This window comes from Syngnathus leptorhynchus, chromosome 20, assembly GCF_054491065.1.
Source record: "Syngnathus leptorhynchus isolate UIUO chromosome 20, UIUO_Slep, whole genome shotgun sequence".
Classification (NCBI taxonomy): Eukaryota; Metazoa; Chordata; class Actinopteri; order Syngnathiformes; family Syngnathidae; genus Syngnathus; species Syngnathus leptorhynchus.
The window spans coordinates 7,044,091-7,067,696 of record NC_141214.1 but is presented as its reverse complement, the minus strand read 5'-3'; the positions used below and the strand labels follow the sequence as shown (position 1 = coordinate 7,067,696).

At 47.5% G+C, this 23,606-nt stretch overlaps 2 protein-coding genes across 10 annotated transcripts; both read right to left on the bottom strand.

The window, feature by feature from the left end:
- Window positions 1-3,179: 3,179 nt before the first annotated feature.
- On the bottom strand, window positions 3,180-15,863 carry nfyc (nuclear transcription factor Y, gamma). 6 transcript variants are annotated; one of them, XM_085900633.1, is made up of 12 exons: window positions 15,747-15,846; window positions 12,271-13,745; window positions 7,722-7,831; window positions 7,581-7,652; window positions 6,912-7,025; window positions 6,162-6,257; window positions 5,230-5,415; window positions 4,707-4,775; window positions 4,397-4,555; window positions 4,110-4,214; window positions 3,961-4,011; window positions 3,180-3,770 (listed from the first exon to the last, which is right to left on the bottom strand). In XM_085900633.1, exons 3-12 carry the CDS (start codon window positions 7,818-7,820, stop codon window positions 3,651-3,653), a joined length of 1,071 nt encoding a protein of 356 aa, XP_085756759.1. In that variant the 5' UTR covers window positions 7,821-7,831; window positions 12,271-13,745; window positions 15,747-15,846; the 3' UTR covers window positions 3,180-3,650. The 6 variants fall into 6 exon arrangements, with proteins under 6 accessions (XP_085756759.1, XP_085756761.1, XP_085756758.1 ...); XM_085900635.1 differs by having other exon boundaries at window positions 7,581-7,649; XM_085900632.1 differs by lacking the exon at window positions 12,271-13,745 and having other exon boundaries at window positions 15,747-15,863.
- Window positions 15,864-16,053: 190 nt separating this feature from the next.
- On the bottom strand, window positions 16,054-22,336 carry LOC147041318 (uncharacterized). Of its 4 annotated transcripts, XM_085900630.1 has the most exons (11): window positions 21,993-22,336; window positions 21,848-21,916; window positions 20,096-20,120; window positions 19,091-19,177; window positions 18,871-19,019; window positions 18,665-18,784; window positions 18,559-18,592; window positions 17,330-18,392; window positions 17,134-17,254; window positions 16,648-16,846; window positions 16,054-16,576 (listed from the first exon to the last, which is right to left on the bottom strand). In XM_085900630.1, exons 1-11 carry the CDS (start codon window positions 22,050-22,052, stop codon window positions 16,329-16,331), a joined length of 2,175 nt encoding a protein of 724 aa, XP_085756756.1. In that variant the 5' UTR covers window positions 22,053-22,336; the 3' UTR covers window positions 16,054-16,328. The 4 variants fall into 4 exon arrangements, with proteins under 4 accessions (XP_085756756.1, XP_085756755.1, XP_085756757.1 ...); XM_085900629.1 differs by having other exon boundaries at window positions 16,055-16,576; window positions 19,091-20,120; window positions 21,993-22,050; XM_085900631.1 differs by lacking the exon at window positions 20,096-20,120 and having other exon boundaries at window positions 16,055-16,576; window positions 21,993-22,042.
- Between the last annotated feature and the right edge of the window lie 1,270 nt (window positions 22,337-23,606).

The window sequence follows — 23,606 nt, the reverse complement described above, 5'->3', positions numbered from 1 at the left end:
CCAGCCTTGGGCCCCACGGGACCTGATGGGGGGCGGCTCCCTGACAACCCCCAACAGCTGAGTGGGCTCAGCCCGCAAGCTCTGGCGCTGGAACAAGAGCACGCCTTTCAATCCACATCATCGACAACGTCTCGTATCGGAGTGGAATAACAGTCGGGGATCACCCAGAATGAGGGTGAGGGTGCTCGGGGCGGTCCGGGCACCCTCTGCCATGCTGTTCTTTTTCCACTCCAGTCTGGTAGCCACTCAGGGAGAGGAACTGGGAAAAGGGTCTACAGGGATTGCAAACTACTCCAGTCAGCAAATGTGCACATTACAGTTGGACCACTGCACCTCCCCCACCCGCACCGACTTTTTTTTTTTTCCCCCCACCGCTTAATGGCCTTCTCGGCCCTGGAGTGGTCCTTATTTTATCACTTTCCTTGAAGTTCTGCTCTTTGGTGTGTCTGGAGAAGCTCATGTGGAGCGTTGACACAACACAGTGGCGTACCATTAGCATTGTGGGGGGACGGGCTGCGGAAGGAATTCAAACAAAAGGATGGAATGAGATGGGAGAACGAATATGAGGAGGAAATTGGATATTGCTGTCATGACTTTTTTACATTTCGCCATGAACTTCATCTTTTTCATTCCACCAATTCACATTGGGTCACTCAGACAAATCATTTGACCTTGGAGTAAAGGTTCTGTACGTTCCTTACAATTTCCTGTCATCTGACCGCAATCTAAAAAAATGAATTATTCATCTGTGATTGATCGTTTAATGTTCTCATTGATCGAGTAAACGCCCGGGCAGGCCTCTAATGCAGGTGTGGCGGCATAAAGGCCAGAGAAGCCAAATCAGGAAGTTGGAGGGGAGACCACGTTTTAGGGACTCAGAGGCGCAATTCAAGCACCAGTCAAAGGCTTCTTTGTGACCTGCCCCTCAATTGGGATGTTTAGCAGACACGACGTCACGCCGCGGTGGTGCCAGTGGCCCAACGATGCAGTGCCGCGACAACTGTGACACAAAAACATGACACCGCGGGAAATGCAGCGGCGGGCAAGATTGCGCAACACTCGAGTCGTCGCTGGTGTCGAGTCTAATTTTAGCTGATGTGGACCGCAACCGTTTTAGATTGAGGTGAAGAAAGATGGGGGAGGCCAAAGTTCCCCAAGCCACCTGATAGGTTTTACAGTCAAATGACAGAGTTATTTTGGATATTACGCTATGCTATCATTAAGCTTTGATAAATATTGATTTATCATTTTATGGCAGCATGTGAGCCATGTCGTGTACTAATTGCTGCAAACAATGAGCAGATAACAACAGCAACCTCTTCGATAAGTTAAACATGCACTCTACTTTGATTACTCACTGACCAAAATATTAGGTACACCTTATTTTGTACCTATGGACTTTAATACAGGGCGGCTCGGTGGGGCACTGGGTAGCACATCCGCCTCACATTTAGAAGGGTGCGGGTTCGATTCCACCTCCGGCCTTCTCTGTGTGGAGTTTGCATGTTCCCCCGGGCCTGCGTGGGTTTTCTCCCGGCACTCCGGTTTCCTCCCACATCCCAAAAACATGCTTGGTAGGCCGATTGAAGACTCTAAATTCTCCCTAGGTATGAGTGCGAGTGCGGATGGTTGTTCGTCTCTGTGTGCCCTGCGATTGGCTGGCAACCGGTTCAGGGTGTCCCCCGCCTACTGGATGGATGGAGTTTAATACAAATGAATGTAATAGGTGTGATGAATAGAATTGATGAAAATATTTCAATGCAATGATTTCATGTTTCAATAATTAATTAAATTGGCAGTATAATAGAAGAGTGTCAGTATAGACAGCCCATAGAATTCAGTCATATTTAATTATGCATAAAAAATAAATGAAACATTTCAATAGATTAAATAATGAAAAAAAAAAAAGAGATCTCAGGGGTTAAACCATCATTATTGTTGGGCAAGTGAATGGTTAGCTGCCAACCGTCACACGGTCCAGAATGGGCCTGGGGTGGAGGCACCCACCCACCATTCCAGCCAGACTTGATGTGAGCGCTGAAGCCGGCCAAGACAAACACCAGCAGACAATCCCCCTCGCACTGGATTTAAGCCACCCGACATTCTCGCCCCGCTCATTAATGCCGTTATCGGTGGCCCATTAAGCCGCCATCAGCTGCCTGTGCCGAGTACCGTTTTGCTCGGCGAGGTGGGAACAAGATAGCCGTCCATGTTTGTGCTGTCAATCAGCTCCGACGTAATTAGCCTTTCAAAGGCGCCGGCCGCCAGATAACCCATGACTCCTGTTGTTGCGTCAGGAGTCAGGGCTACTTTGGGGGGCCGATCGGCTCTGGCATTAGGCAAACTCAGGCTATTGATTCAAGACTTTTTGTCATCAAATGATTCGATGAATCGTTTGCAGTCAGTAGGAGGACGGTACTGTCAGTGGGGAGGGAGGCTGCAGTGGCACTCACCAAGATATGACACTAAAGGCAATTGGACTCATTGAGACATTGAGACGATACACTTAGTAGTAATACTTAAGAAGGCTTTCAAATCTAAAGCTCAAGAATCAAAATGTTAGGATAACCTGGTTTGCCTTGGCCCCTAAGTAAGTGAATCCCTCCACGTGCTCCTAATGGAACAATAGTTATAACGACTTGTACACTAAATTGGACAAATGCTGCCCTCAAGCGGCCACTTTAAAGAACACAGGGCTGTACTTGGTGGACGAAAAAACTGTCGTTTCGAGGATGTGTGACTGGCAGCAATCATGAAATAAAAAAAAACCCACAAACAGCCAACGGAACGTCACCACCATTTTGTTCTACGACAATATAAACAAAGAACACCTACCAAAGCAAATTGTAGACTAATATTTCACCAGGAGAAAAAAAATCTCTCAGTTCTTTCTGATTTGAAGACGCATTACAACCATATAAGAGTGTTGTCTCAATTTGTAGTTTAAACGCACTCCGCCTTTGAGAATTCATTCTTTTGTGCTTCTTGATCATTTTTCGCCATTGTTAACTGAATCAATAAATTTGCAGCAAACTTATAAATGGGTTGTGTACCTGTTTGTGCAGTAGAATCGCTTGTCAGGACTCTTTTTGTATGCCTCACCCATAACAAAAGTGCACCGCACGGCCTGAAAGAAAAAAGTTTTTTAGTCAGTCAAAGCAACAAAACCCAAACATGAGTTGAAGGCTTCTTCTTTCATTTATTTTTTTGTCACCAACAAAATTTGCTTACAAAACATCCCAAAAATAAAAGGGTACCTGTCTTTCGGCATATCATGCAGGCTGGCGGTTTGGACCACGTGCACAAATACAAATGAGGACAATCGCAGTTAATTACTGTACAATAAGGAGGAAACATAAATGGGGGTGTGCTATGAAGAGGGACACTAAACAAAACAAAGGTGTGTTGATTGTAATTGCTGAAGCTCCTCCTCGTCTGTGCGCATGTGTGTGAGGTATATGGCTACTTTCGTCCGAGGGCGGGACAAAAACGGCAGACGGGGCGTGGTCCATAGCGTATCAAAAAAGTATAAAAACATAAAAGTCTACAGGGGGGGGTCACTTAAGATGACAAGATTTTACTGTAGAAAAAAAAAACCGGAACACATGATGGCAGGGCCCGGCCGGGCGAGGCAGTCTGTCGATCAGAGCTCAGTCGCTGGTGACCTGTGTGACCTGCGTCTCTCCCGTTTGGCTGGTAGACTGAATGAACATGGGCTGGGTCAGGTCCTGACCCACCGGCACCGTCACCTGCTGGATCTGGTACAACTGCTGTCGAGCCACAACACACACACACACACAGGGAAGTGGGCCTTACAAACACACTTCCAAAAGACAAGACGGATTGTGAATGCTAAGCTACTTTCAAATCATCAAAGTTGGCTGTGTTTGCGCCCAACCCCTCCACACAGAAGCCCCTCATTCGAAGCCAGGGTCTCAGGATGTGTTGGTGAGTCATTACCTGTCCGTCAGTGAACTGGTTGAACTGCTGCTGCCCCGCTTGCACTTCAGCCTGCGTGATTTGCAAGAGCAAGCGCGTCGTCGGGTGAGCGGCCAGTTGTTTCAGACAGTGCAGAAAAGACAAAAAGAAAAAAAAAAGAAGGTGTGTACCTGCTGCGTGTTGGCGAGGGTCTGAATCTGTCCTTGGACCACCTGCGCATTGGAGACTGGCTGGGCCAGGCGGATGTACTGCAGCTGGCCCGTATTGAGCTGCACCTGCACTCGGTGGACACAAGGGGGAGAAATGTCGAGAAGCACAGTGTGCCAATGAGTATCTCCAAATAGGAGTTGAAGTCATTTCTTTTATTTTTTTTCCAAATGTCTTGCGTTATGATTGTTAACGCGAGACATTTTGGAAAAAAATAAAACGCTTTGTCCGAGCGATGCCTTGGACTCACCGGAATCTGCTGGATCTCGCCCGTGTTGGTGATGATTTGCTGCATGACTTGCATGGTCTGGCCCTGGGCCTGAGCCTGGGCCGTCTGCGCCTGCCCCCCCGGCGCCGCCTGCACGATCTGCACCTGCTGGTCGCCCACCTGCATGGCCACGGGCGCGCTCTGGGGGAAGATGGATGCAAAACGCTCAATGGGGGGGGGGGGGGGGGGGGGGGGGCACAGGGGAACACAAATCATTTCCTATGCTGAACTGGGCTTGTGGTGTCATGGGCGGGCGGGGTGGAGCAGACAGACAAGCGCATGCTGTGTTTACCGTGATGGGCGTGCCTTGCGATTGCACCTGCACTTGCTGCAACTGCTGCATGGTGGCACCTTGAAGCATCTGATGGGTGGACGGGGACAAAGAAAAAGCAAAGCAAAGAAGGCAGGAAGGACGGACGGACGGACGAGGAGGATGACAACATGGAGAGAAGGGCAGCGTGAGAAAAGCGGCAACGCGTGAAGCACAAGTAAAAAAAATAAAAAAAATAAATGGTTCGAGCATTTGTATGAAAAATGGCAGGAATGATGGGAGGGCTTCACATACAGGAAGGAGCACACGAGGGCGACATTTTTCTTTACGCTGCACATTACATCCTCCTCCTTGGGAAGAGAGATGAGTGCTAAGCTAGGCTATCCAATTACGCAGAGGAAGCCGTTTGCATGTACCATATGTGCAATGTTTGCTTAGATCAACTGCTTCCTCTTGGGCTTGAGCGCCTGCCTGCCTGCCTGCGTGCCAGCAAGCTAACCAAAGTCAACAAAGGCAGGTGCCTCTTTTGTTGACGGGTACCTACCTGTCCTTGCTGCGGCTGCGCAATGATGATCTGGCCGGGTTGGATGGTGGTGGCCGTTTGCGCGGTGGCGGCGGCGGCCTGCTGGCCCTGTTGCGCCCCCTGCACTTGCACGGCGCCGGGCTGCTGCGCCAGGGTGAAGTAGTACTGTACCGGCTCGGCCGGGGCCACTGTCTGACGCATCTCCTCCTACGCGTGCCGACAGAAGGAAGCTTGTCAGCACATGACGTCTCCCTGTGGTGTGTCAGCAGGTGTAATGGAAGAGGGGAGCCACTGATGAATAACTGATGGCCTGCCATTCCAGGGGGTGGGGGGGGGATCCATTACGAGTGAGAGTATGTGTGTTGGCGGGGAAGAACATAGCAGAAAAGATGTGAGTGCATTGTAAGCAACTTCAATTTCTATCAGCGCTCCTGGGGGGGGGGGTGTCACATAAGACCACTCACTCACTTGCTGGCCAAAATATTTCTTCACCAGTTATTCAGGACGTAATAGAAATGAACAGCAACGGAAATAACGTCCACTTAGTGTACACTGTCCCACCCTTTCTTTCATGTGACAGCGGAATTGCCACCTCGCACAATAAAATGAGCTTGTCGGAGCGCGTCGGCTATGCGAGCGATGACGTGGCGGCCGCCGGGAGCGTAAACAGCCCTCTCCCAGCTTTCACGACGGCACAGCTGAGAGTGTAGGATGTTTACACACCCGAAGACGCAAAGAGCTCGCCGCGCGTACGTCTTCTGCCGGATTGGGGCCAGCGCGGGAGCCGTCGTCAGGAGCAATAAGACGCTGCAAACATCCGACTGAAAGCTCTTGCGGCTCCGAGCGGCAGCTTCCAGTCAAGGATGTTTACAGCGCCTCCGGGTTGCCAACGGGGGAACGGCGGCGGCGGCGGCCGAGATGATCGTCCCAGACAAACGCAAAATGAATCCTACCTGTCGCTTCGGGGGCTTCAGGTCATCTCGGGGAACAATGTCGATGAGGAAGTCAAACTGGTCAAACTTGGTTATGGCCATGGCGATGTCGTTCCTCTGGAAAGATGGCAAAATGTGAGTTTTTCCATCACGAAAGCACTGTTAGAATAGTTTGGGACTTTTCATCACAGGTTACATCTTATTTCTCATTTCTTCCCCTATTTATGATGATTTAAGTGAACTTTCTTCAATGTTTCTGTGGTTGCCGTCCATCTCTTCCATATGCACAGCCTAGATGCTGCCGCCTCTGTGGAATTTTCCACAGGATATTGACTGTCAGACCCCCCGGTCCCCCTCTGGCTCCATTGTGAACCTCCCAGCACTATTTATAGTCACTTGATTAATATCTGGCCACACTGGGTCACCCATCTCCACTTGTTCCATTGATAAGCGTTGCCATGGTGTTCCCGAACGGTGTCCCACGCACGTGTGCGAGGGGAAAAACTTACTTCTGAGGCACTGCAGGAGGCAAATGAAATCAGTTCTTAGGTGCCTTAATGTCTGCCGTCAAAAATCTATTTGGAGCAGAGGTTTTGAGCCACAGCGCCCTCTACCGCTCTTCGGGCTTTGCCTTCCCCAAAGTGTTTTATGGTGGCTGTTAACAACCGGTAGCATGTCATGTTATGGGGTGGGATGGTGGGGCAAGGAAGGCTTCTTGGCGCAAAAGAAACTCGAACATGAGGAAGAAGCACAGTATGGACCGCAACTGACCTGTAGCGTTCGTCGCTTGTTATCCTCCGTGTGGATCCACGCTCGCAGGGTGAGTTCCGTGATGAAGATCTGTGCCGCCTTGGCGAACAACACGGGCGCTTCGGCGCTGATCATCTGTGCGGTTAGCGGAAAAGAAACTAATTCTGGACTTTGCGTGGCAATCAAACGTTTGGTTTGAAAACGGCAGAAAAGGACAGCGTTGCCTCAAAAAGAAAACCTCCGAGCCCTGTTGCTAACAAAAACAGGAGTGCCAAGTAGGAATTGGAGGTATTCAAGATTTCAAAATGATTAGCAGGTAGGCTGACTAAATAGAGGGAATTGTTCACTAAGTGCCATTCAAGAGTTAGCTGCTCATTTGAACTCGGTGGCTAACAAAAACAGCAGCACCTGCAAAAACATTCGTGTGGAGCTTTGCAAAATGTCGCAGCTAATGTGAGCAGCCAAAGGCGATAACCAAGCGCCGAGTGGGAAGGGTCTCGCTGTCCTCACATAGAGGCCAGTGATCTCCTGATCTCTTTACGACATTTAAGCCGCCGCTTAACAGCGGAGGACGGCGCTCTTGACACGAGACGGGTTGCGGCCCGCTCGTGCTTCGAGCCGATAATCCCGGCAAAATAAATCGCCCGCCACGTGGCGAGAACCACTCTGGCGTCACTTCTGCTCTTTTACCTTCACATCCTCATCCAGCTTCATGATTTTCTTGATTCGAGCCAAAGGCAACTCTTGCACACGGAAGTCCTTCTGGAATCAATCAACAAGTTAAGCGAGTGACAAACGACTACTTTGCCTGGCGTGGCGGAGCCAACGTACCACAGTTAGGTTCCGTATCTCTTCCATGACGCGAGGCCAGAAGGACTGAAGCGTCTGCTGGGCGTCGCTGCCGCCGGCACCAAATGAATCCGCGGACATGATCTACAAAGCTGCATGGAGAGACGACACAAATTTGTTCAATCACGGATGTTCGGGAAACTGTCAAATCACAGCCGGCGTCAAACGTGACAGCCCCGCACGGATTCGCTTTCACACAGCGCTCCAAGCCAAGGCGGCAATCTTGGCGGGTCGACTTTGCCCCATTCCGAGTCCCAAAGAGCAACTTCAAGTGGGCTTTGACTGGCGCTGTCAAAGGGGCTGAAGCTTATCACTGCCTTGTAATTGAACACCTCATGTCAACAATTGGCCTTGGCCTTCGTTCCACTATCCCGCCTTGGCGTAAACATTCGTAAAGCACGGTGTCCCAGAATGAACCAAAGCGCTCGCTGGCTTATCAGAACACTAAGCGTGGCATCATTTGAGCAGGTATGTCCAACACAACCGGGTCGCATTCCATCGAACACGGCCTGAACGGGCTTCTATTCTAGTCCTGTCGGGATGGTCACCGTCAAACACATAGCTCCTCGCCTAGACTGGCGTGTTTTGGATAGCGGCCATGCCACCGGGTTCACAAAGACAGCAGCTAACACTGGGAAGAGTACTGCTAGCTAAGGGGGTCTGAAAAAGGATCCGGCAGGTTACTACGGCATGCCAAGAATCTGGTGGTGGTGGTGGGGGGGGGGGGGTACTGGGCAGCGTGCCTGGGCACGCACAGCTACTGAGTGTCTGGATCGCCGTCCCGCGCTTAAGAGATGCAAGGAGCGTTTGCCCGAGTTCACGCCGCAGTGCCACAGACGTTAACACCAGCCGGGCAGACGCAAGCGCGGCCAGGGAGGATGGGCAACTCTGCCCAAGCCCACCTATGGTGTTACTTCATTCCCTCCCGACATGGAAAAGGTACTGAAAAAAAAATAAAGGACAAATGAAGAAAAAGCAAAAGTGACTGCAACTCCTAAATATTGTCAGTCCACGGTGAGCAATGAAAGCAGACTTCCCGAACGTAGCCGCAGCCTCAATGAATGCGACAGAGGCGCCGCTGTGGCAATCAATGGCGTCGCTTGTAGCCGCCATGACAGTCGAGTGATTGACCTTGACAATAGCTCACCGCAGTCGCTCGCCTGCTCCACTCGGAGCGCGATTGAAACGCGGCGAGTGAGCCCGTCCATCCTCGCCGATGTCTTCCGGCACCCGCGCTTCCGACGGCAACGAGGCGAGAGAAGCCTTTATTTGTCCCGGGGGAGGCGGCTAAATCAGCAAGCGGTCCCGTGGTGACTCGGAACAAGATGGCCTTGTCCCCGAGCGCACCCGCCAGGCGGGGTGACTCGCTCTCCCTCGCGCTAACCTCAACAATTGAGCCCATTAGCGTGGCTAGTCGGACTTGAACGCCATGGCAACGACGCAGGGACTCAAAAGGGCAACTTTTTGTCACTTTCGCTTCCTCGACGGGCCTTTGATCTAAATACGCCGGGGGAAACGAGTACAAAGAGGCAAAAAAATGTGAGGCCCAGTCGTCAGAGAGGTTTTGGACAACAATATGTTCATTGTGGTCTAGTCAGAACAGTTCCTAAAATTTCGGGTTGAGGTGACGCTAGACAGTTTACAACACTGTGTCTTTGTTCGTCTACCTTTGCCGGTGATGTATGGAAACTTTCCCACAGTGACATCCCGCAAATAGAAAAGGTGACGTACAAAACAGGTGGGAAGGCGCTGATCGCTTTCAACCACACGGAACAAGCGAGAGTCAGGTGTCACATTTCTTAGTCGCTTTTTTTTTTTTTTTATATACAGTGCATCAAAACAGAAAGACACTATACGATGCATGTTTTACAGCTTTGTTCACAAATTTCTCATCTTTTTCAAATTAGAGCTTTTCAAGACAAAGCCGAAAGCCCGTTTCTATGCGGACGCTAAATGTTTCTCGATTAGCTTCTTTGCTAGCGTCAGCTTTGTTGCGGAGGACGCCCATCGTCTCCTCTTCCCTGCGGCTGCGCCATCGTCGTCCTTTCGGGTGGCCAGAAGCGGCGGTGTTGGGTTTCTGCGCGCTGTGTAGCTCAAGCTTTCCTCGGTTCACCCGACACCCGTTGTCGGAGAAAGTCAATGGCGCTGCGCTGAATCAGCAGCTGTGCTGATATTGCTCACAGTCTGGCCTTTTCCCGCCATAGCAGCGGCAAATAAGAGGATTGCGGTTAGCCGTGCGACCGCATAAACGATTTGATAGGTGTCATCAGGTGTATGTATCAATAAGGCGCTCGCTCTTTGAGGGAGAGGACCAGTTCATCTGTCATAAAGTGTGAGAAGCGCCGCAACTTTCTTTTAATTCTTTCGTATTTCATTTCCGATGACATTAAAGTTGAGTGACTGTGCGAGTTGTGCCGAAAATAGCCACACTTTATGACGACGACGAGGGCTGGCGAAATCCCGACGGGAGACGGAGGGCTTCCTTCCGCAGGCGCCGCGACCTCGAGCCGACCTTCCCGATGGTGACGAGTGAAACGAGCGAGGGTCTGTGGAAGGGTGGCTAACAAAATGCGTGGTAGCTTTGCGCTAAAGCTACCTTCTCAGGCAAATGTCGACCTTGAAAACACCATTGCCTCACAGATCCAATATGTGGGGATCAATCATCTACTCCTTAAGGAAAACAAGTTCCCAGGAGGCCATTACAGATTAACTACGAGATCCTGCGCTGGTTGTCGTTTTTTTAGGACAGCAGATCATCCGTTTGTCAAACTTTGCCCTTGGTCCTGCAGTAAAGAAAACTCCAGGAAGTGCTCGTCACTGATCCGTCAAGGTCATTTGGGAGAGGAGAATGCGACGAGCGAGGGTGGAGGGACAGGGGTGGGGTGGGCAGGTTTTGCATTGCAGCACTAGAGTGAACCCAGACTTGTTTTTGTTAGCACGCAGCTAGGACAATCAAGCCTCTCTGATTTGGAGCTTTCACTTCCTCCACATACTTCCTCACATTCTTGTGACCTTCATTCACCGCCGGGCCTCCAAGGAAGAGGAGGAGGAAGCGGGAGGAAGGAGGAGGGCCGATGCTACCTGCCAAGGGCAAAGGGACGCGGCACTGCACTGACCTTAGCGTTGCGCTCCGCCACCGCTACCGCAAATCTCCACATCCAAAACCCTGAGATTTGGGGATTCAATTTAGGATGGGTTATTTTTAGGCTTCCTCACTGTTGTTAGAAAAAAGAAAGGAAAAAAAAAAAAAACAGTGGAAACTTTCAACAAGGGAGGGAGAACAGTGAGCAAGAGAGCGAGCGAGCGAGAGGGCAAGTAAGGGAAAGCTGCACCCTCCAAAAAGATTACATCACAAGAGATCAGATCAGACCATTAGTCTCCTCTGGCCCCCACCTCTTCCACTCACCCTCCTGCGGCCCATCTGGAAGAATAGCAGCGTACGAGGTCACTGAGACCAGCTGCACGTCCACCTCCAACCCCGAAGGACCCCCAACCTTTGCATGTCCCCTTCAAGACGGAGGCGCTCACATTAGCGTATCAACAGGAACGTTCGGCCACAGGAGGCTCCAGGGAAAGCGGCTTGAAATAAGCAAATGTTATTTCGTCAAATTGTCCTTATCAGTGCCACAGTGGGAAGCCACGATGTCGATGAAGGGAGGGGGGAATAATAATTGTCACAAGGATTTTTTTTTTACTGGGAACAGATGCAGAAGACAACAAAGGCAACCAAGATTTTGTCAACGTCTTAAAATGTGTGTATTGGCGCCTAATGTTTTGTCGAATTTCTCATATCTCTATCCCAATGTTTCCCAATATTTTTTTGAAACTGTTTGCTTATTTTCCTTGTATTTTTTCCTGATCTTTTTACAAATATTTCTTACCAGTTTGGATTTTATATTTCTGTATTTTTTATTATTTATTTACGATTTACCTGCTATTTTTGCATGTATAATTTTCCAGATTTGTAGTTTCTTCTATTTTTTACTTTGTATTTTATATTTTGGCATTTGTGTGCCATGTCTAATGTTTAGTTTCTCAATATTTTTGTATTTTATGTGTCAGCTTTTGTATATTCTCAAATATCTTTGAATTTTTCTCATACAAATGTATCTTGAAGTACTTTGCAATGTTCGTGTCATCCTTCGATGATTTTCCTGAGCTGTTTCCGTATTTCTGTGTGCATTTCTCCTGCTGAGGGTCACAGTGAGCTGGAGCCGACCGACCCAGCTGACTTTGAGTGAAAGGCAGATTACGACATGGACTGGTTGCTCGAAGGTTTTGCATTTTTTTCCAAATAATATTCATCATAGCATGGGGGGGGGGGGGGGGGGGGGGGGGGGGGCGACATCACAACACAACAAGTGAGAGCCTGAAGAGCAGCTTGCTGCTACAACTCAAGGGCACAACTCAGGACAGGACAGGACAGCCTCATCACTCCAAGAGGTGACTCTCGAAAAGATCAAGTCAAACATACAGGTGCAGTCCCCTCCACTTTTCATTCTTAATGTGTGTTTCCAGCGGTCGCACTCACCCCGTGCCCTTCATGGTGAATGGTCCGTTCCGTGTTGATGGCGGTGAGGGGACAGGACGCTGCTTGATTCTCCTTGCAGTAAGAACTTCCTTCCAAAAAGCCACTGTTACTCCACCGTGGGGTGGAAAAAATCTCGCCTTTGCTTGTTCACAAAGCCCCCCGCCCCCTTTCCTAGAACGACCCCCCCAGCTTAAAAAAGAAGAAATAGAAGGAGGGTTGGAGAGAACGGTGACAGTCCGACTCCTGACTAGAACCGCTTTGCCTTTAACACTGGCCCCGCAATCAATCTAGCCTGCTACGTGACACCCCAGCCCCGCCTCTCGGCCAATGAGAGCGTGTGATGCTGCGCTTTCATTGGTTTGCCGAGCATGTCTGTCACCCCCCCCCCCCCCCCCCTCTCCTCCTGCGCTGACGGTCAACTTCCTGCTCTAAGTTACCTTGAGCGGCAGCGTTAGGGGTCAGGGGAAAGAAAAAGAGGAAGAGAAAAGCACGGAGAAGAGAAAAGTCAAGTGTGAGGAAGCTCTGGCAAGGTGCGTGCAAGGGTGCGACCTCATGCCGCCTTTGCATTGTCCTCTTCAGCGTGACACCCCCTCACGCCCCTTGTCCCTTTGGCTTTTCCGCGCACTGCTCCGTCTGTGGCTGCGCTCTTATTTACAATGTCAAACTAGACGTCTTCCCGTGGCCCCGCCACTTACGCCGCGCCATTGGCCGTCGGGGGAGTGACGTAGGTGGCCGCGCTGGGCGCTCATTCGCCGGCATATTTGCCCGTGCGGGCCGCCGCGTGTTGCATGCGCACAATTTAAAGCGCGCGCGCACACACACGCAAACACTTTGTCCTTGCTTTCTCATTCATCGTTACTTGTCGACGCAGGTACAGCATGGCAGTTGTCCAGATACATGGGCGCCTTTTATTTATATAAAAAAACAACAAAAAAAACAATTATGGCCTGACCGATTCATCGATTAAAATAGTACAAAATTAAAGTGTGCGCTATTGTGGCATTTGACAATAATTTTGGTGCTTCCATTTAATTGCACAGACAATAAATAATATTTACCCTGACATATTTGGTTGCTAGCACAGCTATAAAACAACTGTGATCATTGTGGTCACCATAGGATGATTTAAAAAAAAAAAAAGTTGCCCTGACTTCCAACAGCCGCAAAATGGATCCAATTAAATTCCCATCAGACGTCAGTGGAGCTGACGTGGAAAAGCGTCGGAACACTGAGGCGAAGGAGGCTAATAAAATCAACGGCTACAAATAGCCAGTCCGCTAAAACGTATTATTAGACTTGAGTACAGAGGAGCAGAACAATCCAAAGGTCTCCTAAAAGCAAGATGCAGGCATAGAACGGTGCTCGTTGTTGGCGGACGAGCGCACCTCAAAGGCGGCGACGACCTTCGCTTCAGGGCAGTGAGGCCAAACGCCACTCATGTGTGCATCCCATGTTGGCAATCTTACATCATCGGCCTTACAGAAAAGAGGACAAAAATCATTGCGCACAACTCGTATCACATGGCTGATACTAAAAACCTTGCTATTTTTCTTCACAATAAATTATTTTCCAGTACTTTTATTGTAATATATTTCTATTTTCTTTCATACATACTTTGCAAGTTTGTCTTTTTTGCCAAATGTGTGTAATTCTCACTGAATATGCGCATTAACTATTTTCGAATATTCTGCCTGATACCTTGTCTTATTTGATTATATTTTTGACACAAGCCTTTCCCATAGCGTTGACGTATCACAGCTGATTATGTGGGATAACCAGGAAACTCGAAAAGAAATGGGACGGAAAAAAGCAAAGTGGTGAAGGACGCAGCAGATAAAACTCTCAAGATGTTTTGTTTCTATTTGGGTGACGAGCGCGGGGGCCGACTAGCGTGCAGCTTCTTCCCGTGTGCAGCACAAGATGGCCGCCCGCAAAAAAAGGCCTGCAGAGAGACCTGGCAAGGTCACGGCGGACGGCAAACCTTCCCATGTCCTGCAGCGGCAGCGTGTTTAGAGATAAACATGCAGCATACAGGTTGCACCTTTTGGTAAACACACACCATGGGGGCAAAGCTGACTTTCATTGCATATTTTGGTCCTTCAAAAATGGTCACACCAACAGTAAAGTAATAAAACGCACACTGTGTACGACTCTCTAAATTTTGCCAACTTAATGCTAACACATAATGCAAAATGCCATAAACATGCTAATAAAACTAGCATTATTGTTGCAATAAACCTCACGTATATTCTTTATACCCCGTGAAAATAAATAATATTCTTTTTTGACTGCCCTTTGTTGGCCCAGGCACACAACAGGAAGGGCAGCAAAATATCCACTGAATTACATTTTTTGTACAGTACAATATGCAAAAATGTCAGGTTTTTTTTTTTTGGGGGGGGGGGGGGGGTGAAACTGATCTGATAACTTTTGCATTTATTTCAATGATGAAAGATGATTTGAGATAAAAGCTGGCAATGGAGCAAATTATATTTTTATATCAATGTGTCACTGTATTTGTACATTTTCCATTTAATACTGTATTTATTTTCAATCATTTTTGGTGCATTTATAGTTTATTTGATCATGTCTACTATTTTTGTCTGAATGTTGAACTTTTTCCTTCCTCCATTCCTTTGCTCAAGTTCGATACTTTTGGAACTGAAAGCCGTATTAATCATTGTTTTGCCGCAGTTTGTAAACAAGCTCTTTGTCGTTTTGTTGCATCTTGATGTCGTTTTATAAGAAGCACCTTTGGCATGAAGATAACAGTAAGCTCATCCTTATGACCTTGCTTGCCTTGGGTTGTCCAGCACGCGTCAAAGTGCAGACGTGTATCAAACGACGTCGACATAAAACAAACAAACATACAAACAAGACTTTGGTGGCTACCCTAGGACCAAACGCAATGCTATCTTGCTACTTTAATGGTTTCAAGGCGCTGTTGTGGCTCGAGGCAAGCTAACGTGAATGCTAAAAGCAAAATTTGAAGTTATCCCTTGCCAGCCAACATCACCAAGTGTGAATTTGATAAAGCTTCACTCTGGCCCGGGCAAGAAGGAGCCCTATCCAATAAAGACAACGTTCGGATGTGTCATTCAGACCAATCAAACCTCGGACTACATTCCACCAATCAAGCTTTCTTGGGGGCCAATGTTGCTTCGCAGAGCAACCGACGCCATTCAGGCTCTGTCACCAGCGGCGCGCTAAGTCGAGCGCTCACTGACGTCGCGAGCCAAAATGGAGGACGGCGGGCGCCAGTTTCCAGAGCGGGCCACCCAATAAGCGGCTCACATAGCGCGGGGAGGGAAATGGCGCCGCTGTTCATGTCGCCCCCAAAACAATCGTCCATTGGCCAAGAACGAGCACATGAACACTGGCCAAAGTCTGTCAATCCCCAGCTCTCGCACCCGCCGCGGGGCCACACGCTCCGTTCACACGCGTCACACTAAAGAATTGCTGTTTTGGCTACTTACTTTGTTGATGGCGAAGCGAGGACAGGCTCGGCACTATTATTTATTTTGTTTAGCTTGCTGAAGTCAAACAAAATGGCGGTGGCCAGAACCGGAAATAGTTTCTCGCGCGATGTGATGATGTCATTAATTCCGACAGCCACCTCGACGGGATGTGCATTTAAAATCATTATTAATAGTTTTACACTTGCCCTTTGTTTTCATAAACGTTGGGTTAACTGTTTCTAACCCTAACCACATAATATATAAAATAATAAGGATGAAATGTGTTGCATGATTAAGAATTTATTTTGGCATCAATTAGCATTAAAAGTGAAAGCAAAGGAGGTGCAGTGGACAAATGTTTTATTTACACATTTCCTGAACAATAATCAGCAATGAAAGTTTGCATGGTGCAATGACTGACCAGTCCAAGCTGCATCCGACCTTTGTGAAAAGTCAGCCGACTTGGGTTCTGGTTCTCCCGTAACCGTAAAGAAGATATGCAATAAAGAAAATGGATGGGTGGATAGTCAACAAAGATGACATTTTATTTTAAAGCTCCCACTTAAACCGCAGCCATGGTACACTATAATAAATGTATGACTAATTCCTGGACATGAATTCCAGGATAGTGGATTTGAGTTTTTCTAGACTTTTGGAGTACTGAGGGTTCCGATGCATCCCAATGGGGCTCTCCGAGTCCAAAGGCGGTGAGCGAGAATTGAAAACACCTTGGGGGAATGGCTGCAGGTCACGCTGCTGAAAGTGCTGCTGCAGAGCGTCTCCTTGGAAGCGTTCAGGACACTGCGCTCGCTCATCCGAATGACGCGTCATCTGTTGCTGACCAAAACCTGCAATGGACAGGAGAAAGGTGACGCTCGATTGTGCAGGTGCAAACTCATGTGAGGCGTACAACTGGTACCTTCGTAACGGTTTCCGTCCAAGTCGCTGGCCTCTCTGCACGCTTCTTGCTGGTACATGTGCGGGCCGTTGCACAAGTTGCTCCAGTCTCTTCCTCCTCCGTTTCTTTCCTCGCCATAACCGTCTTCGGATCTCCGAAAGTTGGGCTCTTCCCGGAAGGAGCGTTGAGAGGACATCTGTAGGAGTGTGGGACTGTTTGGCTGTTGGAAAACAGAAACATTTGTCAACAAAGGCTTTTCAGGCAGAGCCCAGCCAATTAGAAGTGCAGGAGGATGACATTGCCTTCACCGCCGGATGGCAAACTTCACACCAAGTGTTCTTCGCCCCATTCCCTTTGACTCTGAGCTACTCTGAAACGAGGACATTCGCAAGTCGACCCAGCATGCCTTTGCCACATTAGCTGTTTGGCTATTGTGAATATTCGCTAAAACCAGGCATGGGATGATGGCTATGAAGAGAGGTTCTTGTTTTATTAACAAAGGACTACCTGTGATTGTGAGAATTGATTGGGATGCCGCATCGGTCTGCGGGTCTCCCGCTGGGACGTTCCGCTGGCGGATGATTTCAGAGAACGTCTGAGTTTGACGTCCAGAGGTCTATTGTTGAACCTGTTGCCCAAAAAAGTGCGCAAAACTAACTAAATACAACAAAAAACAAAAGAATAGCAACAATCAATTGCTTACATCCTGTTGGTCACCGCCACCTCCTCGGGCGTAGCGTCCGAGAAGCGGCTCTTTCTTTTGCGTCTGCCAGATGCCTCATCACCTGCGGGACCATTCAAGAAACGGCGGAAAGGCTCCGGGATGGCCGACATACTTCTGGAATCTTCCAGAGGGTTCTGGAAGCCGGCGGGGTTGGCTGGAAGGGACTCCGGTTGACGTATGCCATGATTGTAATCTCGAAAACGCTCACCCGGTCGCACTGAAGATAAGTGAACATTCCTTATGGGTGGTACCGACACACTTCTCCCAACTCTCACATCTCGACCCTTGTCAGAAGACCACCGCAGGTCATCTCCTCGAAAGCCCGGGCTCTTGGACTGAAAGTCCATACGCTGGGTCTGGTAGTCCAGATGCTGGGTCTGGTAGTCTGGGCGCTGGGTCTGGATGTCAGGACCCTGGGTTTGGAGGTCCGGATGCTGGGTCTGGAGGTCTAAATGCCGTGTCTGGTCGTCCGGACGCTGCGTCTGGTAGATGGGACTCTGGGTCTCGTACTCCAGACGCTGGCCTTGATAATCCGGACGCTGAGTTTGAAAATGTGGATGCGGGATCTGGTACTCAGAACGCTGGGCCTGATACCCTTGACGCGGCGGGGGCTGACAGTCCAGACCAGGAAGCAGAAACTCGGGCCTTCCAGCCTCTGTAAAAAACTCATTTTTTGCCTCCTGCTTTTTGTAGTTGGTGTAACTCTCTGCGGGTTGATCCCAAGCTTGTTTGGTCTCTCTATAGGACTCAACCCTTTTTGTTACTGTGCTAGAATCATCCAGACGATAGTCCAGGTCCAAACCCTTTCCCTGGCTAGAAGTCATTACCCAGTTGTTGGCCTTTGCCATCTGCTGATTCCACAGGTTTGTAGTCTGTCCCCTTTCTGCCACATTCACGGGGGGAGCCTCAGTTGGGACGAACGCGGCTCTGCTCGGTGGATCTGCCCGAAAACAACCGCGGTCCGAGGCATGGAATTCCGGCTTGCGTTGGTGCGCGCCTGAGGGCTTCTGCGGGTCTTCCGTATGCCTCTGCCATGAGGGAACTACACAGCCATAGGACTTGAATCACCACAACGGCACAAACTGTACAGTAGCCACTCCATTGAGTATATACTCGTGAAGCAATAAATACTCATGGTATTTATTGATCCACGAGTGGCCGCCACGACGACCTTTTGTTCGCATTCAGCACAGCAGACATTTATTTACCTCTTGTCATGATGTGTCCCAGATTCTTCATTGTCTGTAATGCAAAACAAAAGTATTCTAGTTCCTTTTGGATGCAAGGTGACGACTACGAGGCCACGCGTCTTACCTTGGGACGTCCGCTTCCGTCCTGCCTGGCGATGATCTCCGCTCGGGTGCGAATGATTTTTCCCGTTAGCGTCATCACCGATTGCTTATCCCAGGAAACCAAATCCGGACGCTTTGTCTCCTGCAATGATACACTGCTTTCAGTAACACTGTCATTTAAAAAAAAAAAAAAAAAATCTCAATTTGTGGGATTATGAAGTGCAATACAATATATTTCTGCCTGTGTTTTCGCCCGATGACATGATGGATAATTTCCGGCGGGTGTGCGGTGATATTACAAAGCGTGCATGTGTATCGGGGCCAAATGTTGGAATGCTCCACATTCGCGCTCAGCACCTCTTCCAAGAAGCTTAAACCTGAAACGGGAGTCAACAATTATTCTGTCACATCAATTTAGGAACTGAAAAGCACAAGCTGCGTTACATACCAATCACTGGCTCGTCAAGCTTCAGGTAATCCACGTATTGTAAAATATCGTTGAACTTTGGTATGATTTGTTCTCGGACCATGTGACCTGACAACACCAAACAAAGATGCATAAGTAAAATTAAGTTTGAGTTATGCTCAAATTTTAACCTAGTAGTGTAGTGGAGGGTCATTGCACCTCCCATTGGGAACCTAAAAAGATGGCTAATGGTAAGCATGCAAAGAGGGGGAAACTGGCACAGGTACACGTTGGCACACCCGCTCAAGTAATGACTGCGGGGAAAGGGATGCCTAAAGAACATTAGAAAGATTCTCAAAGTCAGCTGAACGCTGTGCCAATCTTCAATACCGCTGCAAAAAAAGTCACCAGTCAACCAGGAGAAAGTCTCCACTTGCGCCTAAAAAACTTCTAGTGTGACTGTCAAAGAGAGCAAATCTGGAGCGGTAAACAACAGAAATAATGACCGTCATGATTTCTGATCCAGTCTGCTTGGTTCATGTAAAACAAAACAAAAATGTGATGTGGCAACTGTGCAAGGGCAGTTTACCCAAAAAGATCTTCACCAAAAAGAAAAATCCAAGCTACTGGAGAACCAACTAAGGAGTACTATTGGACCCGGTACGCAAGATCCAATATAAGGGCACCAGAGACTAGATCCATTCTTCTGTTAAAGAACCAAGCTAGCTGTACTCAAGAACCACGCTACAAGTCCTCAAAAAAAAATCCTGGTAAGTCAACTTGCCTCAACACCCTCCACAACATCGTCGCTATGAAAGTTCAGAAGGGATCGGGAGAACTTTGCTGGGAACCAAAAGTTAAGACTGACGAACCATATGAAAATATGACCGGTGCTGCCACTGCAATCCCATCAACACGGAAAATGTTTGGAAGATGAAGAACGGGACCTGCCTTTGTGTGTGCGTACCTGTACTTCAAGTGTGGAGCAAACATATGCGAGACTATTGCAGACCCCAAATGGCTCGACGGACGACGGGGTCTACTTACCGGCGGCGACGGCAGCGTCCTCCTTCTGCCAGGGGGGAAAGAAGAGCAATAAAAAAAATAAAAAAAAAACAATCAGAGCAATAAAAAATAAAAAAAAAATCAGTGTTGAGCAGAGGCGTGGCGGTGCTTCAATGGAAAAAGACATCTTTAACAGTTAGGTCAGTAAATATCTTTGCTTTTGGGAGACGCTGTACTTACAGAACGCAAATATGCTTGTGGGAGAGGAACGAATCCGATTGTACTGACTTGGAAGGTGAGCGGACAAAGTGGATTTGTTGACTAAACTTACCAAGCCCTACATATTTTGTTGAAAAGAACAAGATGTTGCTTGATGCCTTCAGGTACTCAAGAGGGTGGATCCCACAAGTGTCCAAGAGAATACAAGACAAACATCAAAGAGTCAGATAAAGAAAGTTGTGAGCATAAAAAACTCAGTTGGCCAGGACTAGAGGTGTTAGGTTCAAGACTCGTCATGAACCCCCCCCCCCCCCCCCCCCAAAAATGGAACACCTGAGTATGGAGGTTGGACTACTTCCTTGAAACTGGACAGGTCGCAAAACTTGTGGGTTGTAATTTGAGGTGTCCTCTGTAGGGGCTTGATTTACTACATCAAGAGTCTGAAGCACTTTTAAGTCATCGGTAGCGGTAGATTGCGGCATCAAGGTGACAAATGGCTGCAGAGTGGAAAGCAAGTTGCATTCACCACATGCCAAGACTGAACAGAATCTTCTCTTTCGTGAACATGCTCATCAAGACCACCATTTCTTCAAGTCTGATAGTCAAGCGGTTCTGCAATGTCATGAAAAGATGAAAACGCTTTATCTCTTGGTCAATGTCCAGAAAGCCTCTTTCTTGCTGTTCCCGTCACTATGGCTCCACCTGCACAGCTAAAAACTTGAGTTGGTGCCATCGGTGATTCAAGTGGGCAAATGTTGGGAAATGGCAGCTTGAACGGGATATGTAAATGGGACACGTAAATTAAGTCTCGACCTTTGCTTTGCTTATTGTCTTTTAACTGTGAAACAAGAGTTGCATTGTCATAAATGTTAAAGGTAATACAGTTCTCAGAAAATACCATGCGAGAGCAACATATGTATAGTATTATAACGTATGTTTCCTGAAATCCGTCTACATGAGGACATATATATATATATATATATATATATTATTTTATATTATTATATATTATTTGATATATTTTTTATATATATTTATTTTCATACTGTTGGTTCTCAGTCTTCCAGCTATTTATACTTTGTACTTCCCATTGATGTAGTACAGTGGTTCTTAACCTCAGTTCGATCGAACTCTAGGGGTTCAGTGAGTTGGTCTCAGGGGTTCAGCAGAGCCTCCACTGCGAGGGTCCGAACACACCTGATTTAACCTGTAAATTTGTGATAACGCATATCTGAACTAGTCTCGCAAAGGCACACTGATTTGCAGGCATGTAATTTGCTGTGAGTTCATGCATTATGTTAGTTGTGATGATCATGCACGGCTCATTTTGTGCACCAGTAAAAAACATCTGTATCTTGATTTTTTTTTCATTTTTTTTTCGCTAAAGAGGGGTTCGGTGAATGCGCATATGAAACTGGTGGGGTTCGGTACCTCCAACAAGGTTAAGAACCACAGATTTAGTACAATGCACAAGAAGCACCTGAATGCAGACTCTTTGGACTTTACTGAGCTCACCTTTGTGGCTCAATTGCTAATGTACAAGAATAATGAAATTTGCTTCAATCATGATCGTACCTTTAAGTGTCCCGGCGTCGTTAAGTGTATCTTATACAAACTGAGGCCCCTTAAAGATACTTCACATACCTGCAAGTGCAAAACACGTAAACAATGGTACGAATTGGTGCTAGGCAAGCTGAATACTCCATCTTAGCTCGCTTACCGAACACTCCATGAACTCTGTTACCGAGTCATCTTCGTATGGAGTTGTCAAACCGTCCATTGTCAATCGCTTTTTTTTTCACTCGTAATCGTTTCAAATTCAATTTAACCAAGCGATAGCGTTTGGGGCTAAGGTAGCTAGCATGCAAACGCGATTCGCTGAGGAAACCCGTTCAGTTTTAAGGTAAACTATAAATGTTAAAGTTATATGACTATATTTACGTAACACTATTCTTTGTGCACAAGTTCATTCATAATTCTTCATGTTTACACTAAATCGGAAACGACGCTAGTCCCAAACGCGCAGGATTGCGACCCGAAACCATCTACTTCCGGGTAATAGTACTTCTTCTTTCTGGATTGTCGAGCGGTTGGCCTCCTAACGGGGCATTACCGCCATCTAGTGATGGCTCCGGGTTGAGCTTGTAGAGCGAAGCCCCGTGTCGGTGAGCTTATGACTTTAAAAAAGTCACGTGACCGAACGAGCAGCAGTATAGTCTTGTCAAGGAAGCGCATTGTCAACGGGATGGATCTGCTAAAACAATATCTGATCTTTGCGGTTCCCAAGGCAACAGGCTTACTTTTAAGACATTGGAAAAACGTATTCTTTTTCTCATAAAAAAATTGTAAAACACAAATCCCAGTGCACAAGCATCCTCTTACATGTTCACATTATTGATTGACTGTAAAAAAGAAATAAAATATATTTTAAATTTAAATATATATATTATATTTTACAACATATGTAATTACTTACACGAATTAATGTATATACTAGGTGTCAAGCTCAAGGCCCGGCCGGGGTCCAGATACAGCCCCCCACATCATTTTATGTTGCCCGCGAACACAAATATATATATTTCTTGGCCCGGCGCAATACTACATGCAATTCTATATTGTGTATACTGCCATAGCTTTTTTTATTTTATTTTAACACCAGCAGATATGTACAAAAAGCCACAACCTGAATGAAAAAAATCACATTGACATAAATTCAAATAGAAGATATTTACATGGAGCTGTGTAGTATTATGTACACTGACTCCACACTCACACTTTTGCAATTACAGCTTGAATTAACATGTAATACAGTTGAATGGTTTTCAAGGGCAGTTACCATATTTTCCAGACTATAAGGCGCACCTAAAATTTTCTCAAAAGCCAACAATGCACCTTATACTCCAGTGCGCCTTATATATGGATCAATTGATAAATTTGTTGATCCATACTAGTTGCACACAGTGCTCTGCCAAAATATTTCAGTACGTTTTAGAACGACTCGTCGCATCGCTTCCCAGCATTACGGCAACCGTGGTCAGGGGTCGTCACTGAATAGCTGTTGTACCCGAGAGGCTATTTCATTTTAAAATGGCCTGCTCCGTTAATGTTTCGAGTCAATTTACGGATCGATATGGAAGGGAAACATAGGTAAGCAGTACCAATGTGTTAGATCGAACTTTAGTCCGTTCTGATCATTTTATAGGAGCTCATTTGAGAAATACGACTGTTTACACTTTGCCGAGGCTCATGGGAGTCTGCGAGCTGAGTTGGCTAGTGGATGCATACCGCAACCCTAGTCAACCTCAGTTTGTTGCAGTATAGCTTCTATTTTATG